This window comes from Miniopterus schreibersii (genome assembly GCF_964146895.1).
Source record: "Miniopterus schreibersii genome assembly, chromosome: 3".
Lineage (NCBI taxonomy): Eukaryota > Metazoa > Chordata > Mammalia > Chiroptera > Miniopteridae > Miniopterus > Miniopterus schreibersii.
In genome coordinates, this window is record NC_138103.1 from 9,697,157 (window position 1) to 9,707,219 (window position 10,063).

General features: G+C 49.4%; 1 protein-coding gene across 5 annotated transcripts in view; it reads right to left on the minus strand.

Moving 5' to 3' along the window:
- Positions 1–7,128, minus strand: part of LMF1 (lipase maturation factor 1) — a 126,654-nt gene extending 119,526 nt beyond the window's left edge. For 3 of the 5 annotated variants that reach the window (XM_081131609.1, XM_081131608.1, XM_081131612.1), the window contains exon 1: positions 6,874–7,074. In XM_081131609.1, the coding sequence (XP_080987735.1) occupies positions 6,874–7,066 (193 nt within the window). In that variant the 5' untranslated portion in view covers positions 7,067–7,074. Of the gene's footprint in view, positions 1–6,873 lie in introns of all 5 variants that reach the window. The other 2 variants (XM_081131610.1, XM_081131611.1) reach the window with 2 other exon arrangements.
- Between the last annotated feature and the right edge of the window lie 2,935 nt (positions 7,129–10,063).

The window sequence follows — 10,063 nt, forward strand, 5'->3', positions numbered from 1 at the left end:
ACTGGAAACAGAAAAACCACAGGGACAGACACAGATCAGAGCATGCCAGGAGCCGGTGGGGGGGGGGGGGGTAGTGGCGAATACATGCACAGGGAATTTTCAGGGGCTAGAACTATACTACAGGGTACTGGATGATGGATAACTATGCATTTGTCAAAACCCATAGAACTAACTGTACATCACAAAAATTGAACCTTAATGTATACAAACTATCAAAACAACCTAGCCAGGAGGTCAGGGGATGCCAGGATGGAATGCAGACTGTGACAAATGAATTGAACTCTATTGCAAATGTATAACAGACCACACTTAAAGGCAGGGTAAAGGGAGAGCTGGCCTAAGTAACTTTGGAAAATGTTTTGAGTGAAAACTGTTAAGGACAAAGACAAAAGGAACTGTATATAAACACTGGAGTCTAGTTGGTTTTTCTCACGGGGGTAGGTGAACAATTCTGAAACTGCTTTGCATGTGCACTGGGGGTGAGCAAATAAACAAACCATGGTGGATGGTGGGGCAAGATTTCTTACCGGTCGAGAAGGAAGTTGCAGATAAGCAAGAATGGGAGGCCAGCCCACACCTGTGCACTGGATTAGAACCAGAGAAGCCAGTGTGACCTCATCCGAACATGTATTCAGATGGATACAGAGAGAAGCAATTGCACATGGATGCACACACACATATAACCTAGCTCTGTCCGCCAAGAAGGTCTGGAAGCAGAGACACCTCTAGCAATGGGCATCCAGACTCGAGTGCCTAACACCACTCTCTAATAAAAAGAACCAGGCCTTTTGGAGAAATACTGGTTTTAAGTGTAGGAAATATGAAAGGAGCCTGCAGCATCCTGTAGTACCAGAAAGGCAAGAAGTGCTCAAAGGATAAAGAGGCATGCCGCAGGAACACGGGACACAAGTGGGAAGACCCACCACTGACCAAAGCCAGACATCTGACACCACAATGAATAAACAGCATTGGACCACAACCCAAAGTGAAACTAACTGTGGTTGATAGACAGGGAGAAGATACACATCTTCCTCACAGAAAATTCCAAATAATGGAGATGCCCCTCCAGAGCACCCTGACCCACTAGAGCATGGGCTGGATCAGTGGCCAGCGTCCAGAGGACAGAGAACAGACAGGAAAAGCAGAACTTCTCAGAGGAGACACAAGGCAGATGTAGAGGGCTGGACACTGCAGAGGGTCGGGTGGGAGGGCGGCAGAGAGCTCCCCACAGCAGTTCCCACCGTGTGTGCACATCTCTTTCCTGACTCAGACTGGTCCTACGTGCTCCAGAGCCCACCTGGCTCTTCCACACGGGGACCTAATTATCAATGGCTAAACAGCTGGATGTCCTTTCTCCCCCAAACCACAATTCGAACTCCAATGCCACTGAAGAAAAATGAGATTTGGTCTCATCAATTAAGTAGTTTAAAAAATAATTCTAAGGCAAAAAGCATAGGAAACTTCCTAGTCTACTTATCAGAAAAAAAAAAATGAAGACTGGATTTAAATTTCAGAGAAAACAAACTATTTTAATTTCCACTCCTGTTATAGAAATGGTTAAGTAGAAAGAATAAACAAATTTTTAAAAAATCATAGGATCTCAAAGCTAAACCAACCAACCAACCAACCTCAGGAAGGCTCAGTCAGCCCCCCACCCCCACTCTAGGAAGGAAGGGGCAGGGGTGAGGCATGAAGGCTTTCTCAGCTGCTCACTGTGGGGTAGCCCAGAGTCTGATCGAGGAGATAAACAGGTCATCTATATACCTATACATGCATTATCAAGATGTCTGCAAATATTCTTTAAAAATAAAAAAGAGCCCTGGCTCAGTTGGTTAGAGCGTTGTACTGTACACCAAAAGGTTGTGGGTTGAATTCCCAGTCAGGGCATGTACCTAGGTTGCGGGTTTGATGCCCAGTCAGGGCGCATACAGGAGGCAACCGATTGATGTTTCTCACATCGATGTCTCTCTCTCTCTCTCTCCCTTCCTCTCTCTCTAAAATAAATAAAAACATATCCTTTGGTGAGAACTAAAATAAATAAATAAATAAATAAATAAATAAATAAATAAATAAATAAGAAAGGGTATGGGGGGATAAATGGTGATGGAAGGAGACTTGATTTGGGGTAATGAACACAATACAATATACAGAAGATGTGTTACAGAATTTTACATCTGAAACCTACATAATTTTATTAACCAATGACACCCCAATAAATTCAGTAAGAAAAAATTAGTTTTCTCTCCTTTCAGATAAATCACTATAAAACTAAATCAGAATCACTCCTGAAATGTTGCTTTCCAACCAGGCAATTTTAGTGACGGTGGTTAGATTCTGGCCTTGGTACAATAGCCTCTGATGCTTTTTCTTTAAAGGCTCGTGCTGCAGAGAGAGGTAGGGCAGTGGGGTTTGTTTTTTAAACAAACTGGAAGCATTTTACAGAGAAGCTTGTAAAACCAAGCAGAGCATTTCATTAGAATTTGAGTGGTCTGGAGGACAGAAGGAATGTCCCAGGAACTCTCAGAATCGCTGGAAGCTCAGAACAACACAGAGTGAGGCAAGGTTTCAAGAATTCTTTTGGTTCCACTTTTCCCTCAAAATTTCCAAAGAACAGCTAAAAGTTTAGCAAACATGGGTGTGAATGGTTCAGCTCTGCTACTTCAGTCCTGCACTCGGGTGCCATCTGGGAGGCAGGCTGAGCCACAAGATCCCAGGAAACTTGATTTATCGTGACCAAAAGTGTAATAAGCTACTCCCTTTAGAAAGTGCAACTGAGATTCACCTCAATTAATTAATGAGTATTAATTGAGGAGGAAAAAGCAATAAAACTCTACTATATGTAATGTAAAGAAAGAGGACAGAGCAACTGCACAAAATCAGGATACACATGACAAGCATGGTATCCCAAGATGTGTCTAAACCAAAAAAAGGTAATATAAGCAAATGCAGGAATTAGAGTTGACCAAAAACTAGCTTTGAGATTCTTTCAAAGCTGAATTTTTAAAGAATGTTATCCCAGGGACTCCGAGGTAACAATGTGAAACTGATGCGATAAGCAATTTTGTTCATGTGTCAAAAATCCTCCATTGGCTCCAGTGCTCATGGTTCCTTCTGGAGATGGGCACAGCACGGTTACTCTCATGGTCACGGAAGTCACAGAGGTGGTTCCACATGGGGGCACAACTGCCAGGGCCTGAGAGGAGCCCATCTTCTTCTCCATCGGATCCTCATTTAGCTTCATGACATGGCTTTTCAGGACCACCCAAACAGGTGGCCCCCCAATGGGCTGTGTTTGGGATCCACTGGGGTGTTTGGGACATGGCTCTCAAGTAAGCAGACTACATAGGGCCAGAGAACCTTGTCCAGAATAGGGCAGGAGTCTTGAGATTCTTTGAGAAGAAACAAGAAAGGGACCTCATGTAGACCTGCCATTAAATGACAAGGACCCAGAGCAAGGATGGGGAGACTCTAAAAGCTTCCAGAGAGAAAAATAGATCCCTATGATATCATCAGACAATAAATACTTATTTGGTCTTCTGTGATCCTGGCACAAAGCTCCTAAAAATTCTGGGATTTCCTTAGTGATGGAGAGGAGCATTTGCTGTTATTCATTAACACACTCCTTTCGATCATACCTGGGTTTATTCCCATCACGTGACCTTTGGAGGATCAGGGCTGGTTGCCAGGGGAACCCACCTTGTGATTAGAGGTCCAGAACTCTCAGCCTTGTTCCTGACCTTCTTGAAGGGAGAGGGGATAGAGACTGAGCTAATAGCCAATGACCAATGATTTAATCAATCAGCCTGTGTAATGGAACTTCCATAAAAACCCTAAATGAAGGGGTTTGAAGAGCATCTGGGTTGTGCTGAACATGTACAGGGGTGGGGAGGGTGGCACTCCTGGAGAGGGCATGGAAACTCTGCACCCTTCCCACACCTTCCCTGTGCATCTCTTCTATCTGCTGTTCCTGAGTTGCATCCTTTATAATAGACCAGTAAACGTAAGTGTTTCCCTGAGTTCTGTGAGCCCTTCTAGCACATTATGGAACCCGAGGAGGAAGTTGTGGGAACCCTGCTTTACAGCTGGTCGGTCAAATGCACAATTGACAACCTGGCCTTGTGACTGGAGTGTGAAGTGGGAATGATCTTGTGGGACGGAGACCTTAGCCTATGGGGTCTGATTACTGCCAGGCAGTCATTGTTAGAATTGTTTAATGGGAGAAAAAAACTCACACATTTGGTGTCAGAAGTGTGTGAGTAAAAGTTTCCCTTTAGTCACTTGCATAAGAGCAGGAGTCAGACTGTGTGAAGACTTCTCAACACCAGAAAGTTCTGAGAAAACTGCTTTGACTAAGATTTGTAGGCTCAGGCAAACCAATAATTTCCATGCATGCAAGAAAAGACATGAAAGTTCACTTTCTCCATATCCTTTCTTGAAAAGTTGTTTGGGAATACACTCCAGCAAAAAGCGAATAAACCAAGAAATAAGAAGACTGGGAATTATGAATACAACTGGAGGGAGAACCAGAGGGCCTTGAGGGTGTGCAGTCTATGAAGTGAGTGTTCACATCCAGGGACTAAGGATGTCGTGGGGGCAAGGGAGGGGAAGAAAACATGGTTGGTAAAGTATCCTGTGATGACACAGAGCAATGATAAAGACGGTGTAGAAAGTCAAGAAAATTTTACAGAGCAGGAGGCACCACTAGAAGACAGAGATAGAGGTATAAATAAAAAACAAGTGACTGGGCTGCAAGGAACTCACAGGTGGAAGGACAGACTGGTATGTTAACACTAAGAATTCTAATAAATGTATAGAGGGTGAAGGATGCGTAGGGCAAGGGTCCCTTATTCAGCCTTGCAATGGGATTAGCAGTCCTCAAGAGTAACTATAAAATTCAACATCAAGTGAAATGTGTGGAGAGCCCCTAAGGCATTGTGGACAATCACTGGCACTTCAGGGACTCTGAAGTGGCTCACAGTCCAGTGAGATCTGGAACCCTCTAGATAGAGATCTGTGCAGGATGACTGCCCACTTGCCCCGGGCCATCTCAGCCAGACAACCTGTCCCTGAAACAGGGGAAACTGGTTCCTTTATACAGCTGAAAAATACAGATTTTACCCCAAACATACTTGCAAGGTAGAAAAAAATGCATCTGCCAAAGCAAATCATTCTGTGCTCAGCACAGAATATATCTGCTTGACCCAGTGGCTCAAAACTGTTTCCTTTTGAATTGAACAGAGAATCCCTGTGGAGATCAAAGGCAGCCTGCTCATTTGAAAGCCAAGAGCCAGGTTTTATAAAGCTATGCTCTCTCTGCAAGCGAAGCCACTGGGGTTTTTCCACTGTTATAGGCTCCCCTTTTAAAGGTCTAATAAAGTCTCACAGATTAACTTTGTCTTGACTTCATCTTTTGCTAAGTGACAGCTCAAACGTTTAGAATGACTATTTAATCCTGTGGTGGATAAAGCAACACTGCAAGAACTATTTTTTATGTAACTTAAAAGAGCGAGAAAGAGGGCTGAGTTGAAAGCCCATATTGGCAATCCCATGGCACACAGAGTCCCCTCCAGCAAGTCTTGCAGTGACAATCGTGTCTCCACTGTGTGCTAGGAGATGGCCTGAGTTATCCCAGTGAAGGAAACACTCAGCCTCACCCTCCTGGGGGGCTGCCTGTTTTTGGAAGGTCACTGTCCAAAGAGCTGCAATTCTGCTCTTTCTTTCACGTGTGAGGGGAGAGATTTAGAAATGAAGCTGAGGGCTTCAGCGAACACAGTCAGTGCCAGGGACCAGCATAGAAGTTGACTGCCCACTTGCCCAGGCCATCTCAGCCTGGAACTGTTCCTCATCCCCACTGGTCTCCCCTACTTCTAGGTGTTTTGAGAATCGGAGAGTTTGGTTTTAGTCATGACCGCAGGTTGGGCTCATGGAGTGTGTACTTATGTGTTCACTACTGCTCTAACGCTCAGGGCCTCTGTGTCCTTCTGAGTGTAGGGACTGGGGGGGGGGGGGGGAGTGCAATCAGCGCTGGCTGCCAGGCCAGGAGTTGGTGTTCTGGGCACAGACCGACTTCTCTAAGGCTCTGCTGGCTGGATGGGCAAGCCCTGTACAGCTGCCTGGTTCTCAGGCAGTTGTCAGCCTGATGAGATGTGGATGTCACCTGCACAAGCTTCACCTGCCTCGGTCTCAAAGCTGCCAACAAATTTATGGTGAACATCAGGAGGCAGAGGGAGCGCTGCGGACCCACTGGGCCTATGGGATGATGAAAGTTCCAGAGGCTCTGGGTCCCACAGGGGCTGCCCACCGGTTGGGATGCGCTCCTGGAATCGGAGGCACAGAGTGGAGATGCTACTCTCTTTCTGCGGTTAGGCTCCTCCTGGGGTCTGGGAAAGGGGTGCTGCTCAGGGTGCTCGGCGCCCACGTTCCTGCTGCCACCAGCCCATATCAGACTAATGAACTGGGGTTTCTGTAGCGCAGCCCCAGGCCGGCCGAGGTCATGCGAGGGGGCCCTGAGCAGCCCTGCTCAATTTGGGGACCTGACTTGGGGTCCGGGCAACCGACGGCCGGTGGGCGAGGCTGGGGGAGTCGGGGAGGGCGATGGAAGGCAAAGTGGGACCAGGTGCGAAGTCACCAGCGAGGACCCAACCTTCCCTCGACCCCCGCCAAGACCTCGGCCAGATCCCGGGACCTGAGGGGAGGGTGTCGCGCGACGGGGTGCATGTGCAGTGGCGTGGAGGGGGCGTGTATGGCTGGGGGCTCCACTGTGTACCCGCCTGAGGATTGGCCTGGGCACGGGACGGGGCAGGGTAACTGGCAGGAGTCGCGTGCGCGCGCGGAGGAGCGATACCGACGGCGCCCAAGGCCCCGCGGACTCACAGTAAACGAAAGCGAGGGCCCTCAGGAGCACGATCCTGGTCAGCCAGAAGGTGCCCGGGCGGAGGCGGGCCGGGCAGCCCGCGGGGTCGCGCCGTGGCGCCGGCGGAGAGCCAGGCCCCTGGCCCGCGGCCGCAGGCTTCCGCCTCCTAAGCTGCTCCTCCGGCGCCGCCATTGCCGGGCCGTCAGGGGGCATGCGCGGGGAGCGTCGGGCGCAGGGACGCCGGCCCTCAGCCTGGGGCCACGCCCACTCCGCCTGGCCCCGCCCACAGACGGGAGGACACGCCCATGTGCGGGGAGCTAGCGCCAGGCCCCAGCGCGCGCGCGCGCCTCCCGCAGCCCGTGTTGGGCACTGTAACAGAGGGCAAGGAAGTGGGTACCTGGGAAGACCTTGAGCATCTCTCCGGTTGGAAAGGGTTGACCCACTCCGCTCACTCATTCACCAGCCACATTGAAGAGGGCGCCCCTGTTCATTCCCTGACCTAGGCGTCTGCCCTCAAGGACCCTCACCCTAGGGAGGGCGCAGAAGGCACCCCAGGAATAGAAATGTAATGGGAAGGAGACTGTTGGAAAGCTTGTGTCTGGCCAGTATGAGTGGGGCCTGGTCAGCATTCAGAGCAGCTGGGCTGTGGGCAGCTGGATCTCTGGCGGGTATTTCACCGGGGTGTGTGGAGTGGTAGAGGAAAGGCTGGAGCAGTGGTTCAACCCAGGGCCCCAGGCTGTCATTGCCTGCATGGGGTGTGTGGCCAGGCGCCTCGCAGGTGTCTCCTCTCGGACTTCTCATCTCTGCTGCACAAGGAAGGTGCTGCGGTGGGAGTCACACAGCTGGTGAGTGACAGAGCAGGCCTTGAAATTTAGCCAGATCCTCCAGCTCAGGTCGGTAAAGCCGCTGTTAGACAGGCAGAGCTCCTTCGTGCTCTCAAGACTGGACCTCCAACCCATGGTGGAATTACCCAAGCAGAGCTCCAGTGAGGACACCAGCAATTCTTCATTCTGAGGATAGAGCAGTCCAGGCACTGTCAGGAGAGGTAGCTCCAAGAGGGTGGAATCATAGGCGTTCCTTTGAAGAAAGAAGGCATGTGAGGATAATGTGGACATTAGAGCCCCAGAGGTCATTGGGTAAACTGTGCGGCACTTGGAAACAAAAAAGGTAGGTATGAGTTCTTCTTATTCATTTGTCAGAGCTCTCTACATTTTAAAGATCCTGTTCTTTTGTTTATATGCAAATGTTTGTCCTGCGTTTTTTGTTTTTAAATTTTACCAGTGTTTTGACATATAAATTATCAGTACTTGTGTGGTCAAATTATCAGTCTTTCTTGCATGTTTAATTGTATCTTCACCACCTGTCGAGTGTGAGCTTCCTGAGGACAGGGACTGGCTCTGGACATAGGGTCCCCCAAATCTAGGCCAGACCAGCAACTTCTGGAACCCCTCCCCAGCCTTTCCTCACCCCTCCCTCCAACCATTGTTGGAGTAATAGCATGTAAGTGCATCTTACAGTGTGATTTTTTTCCCGAAGTTGCCTTTCTCATGAAAAACCCTTCTTTTGGAACCCAACTCTAAAGTGGGGCCTATAAAAATATGTTGCAGTGGGTGGCACAAACATCTTCTATATCCTGGTGAAGGCCCAGCAGGAAAACATGTGCCCAGAGGGCTACAGCCTTGAGGATCAGAGGAACTTTAGCCCTGGCCCATGCCCTGTTTCCAGTTCCTTCCATGAGAACCCACAACCTGCACTTTTCCTCCCTTTTGTCCAGGCGCAGCACTTGGGATGGGCCAGCACAGCTGTTTGGGGAGAGCAGGGAGAATTCAGCACCCTCAGCCCAAGCTGGCCCAAGCTTTCCTGGGTCTCTGTCCGGATGCAGGAGCTGCTCAGAGATAGAAGGCAAGGAAGGACAGCTCTGCCATCAGGTGTGACCCTGGGTGCTGCTTTTCAGGTGGGAATGGTCCTCACAAATGGGCCCTTTGTCCTCAGCTTCCCCTGGCCAGGGGCTGCATTGTTGTCCCCAGAGAATGGCACAATGGGGCATTGTGCACAACAGAAAGGGACCCCTTGTCTGGCCTCCAGCTTGCTGCGCTCTGGGTTCCTTCCCTCTCTGGGTTTGCCCGGGGTGGGAGAGGCCATCGAAGAGGTCTGCTGGGCCCTCCCGTTCTCATGTTTCCTCCAGGGTCCTCCTTCCTGGGAGCTGACCACAGAGGTCCAGTTCATCTGAGGGAGTGGACCCCACCGACCGGGCTTGGGCACCGGATGGGCTGGCCAGCGGCTCAGTTCTTGCCCATTCAGCCTGGATTTAATCAAAAGTGCACTGGTATATTACTCAGTCATAAAAAGGTGTGAAGTACTGACACATGCTACAACATAGATGAACTACAAAACCATCATGCTAAGTGAGAGAAGCCAGACACACAAGGACACATGTTGCCTGATTCCATTTATATGAAATGTCCAGAATAAGCAAATTCACAGGACAAAGTAGATCCATGGTTGCCAGGGGCTGGGGGAGGGGGAGAGGAGTGGCTGCTAATGGGTGCAGGGTTTCCTTGTGGGTGAGGAAAATGCTCTGGAACCCGATAGAGGTGGTAGTGGCACAGTACCATGGAAGTACTAAATACCACTGAGTTGTACACTTAAAAAGGCTTAATTTTACATTATGTGAATTTCACTTAAAAAAACCCACACAACTAAAAAAAAAAGAAGCCCTGTTGTTGTTTCAGAATCACCTACAAGGCACTGCTTTTACCTGTGAGGATAGGTCATGTCATTCACACCAAACTTACCTCTTCATCTATATTAGGGAACATGGAACAGTTTTAGAATAATATTTAGATGTGGGTGTGTCTTAGGCCCCACGAAGATGCTCCACTTAAAAACAAAGCAAACCTTTCCTGCAAACTTTGGGCCCACCACAGTGCCCAGAGCTCGTGCTGGAGAGGCACCAGGATGCTTTGCAGTCAGCCAACAGCTCAGTGCCTGTGCCACAGGCACACTGGGGTCTCCACCAAGCAGCCGCTCACCAGCACCAGGGGACTGGGGAGGGGTGCACTACTGAACCTACATTTTCAAGTAAAATACGGTATGAGAAAAAGTCAAGCCGATAAGGGAGAGGCTGTGAGGTGCTGAGACGAGGCGCAAGTGCTTGGGGCTGGTCACAGGAGGACCCAGGGCCGAGCCAGAGAGAAAGCTGAGAAAAGG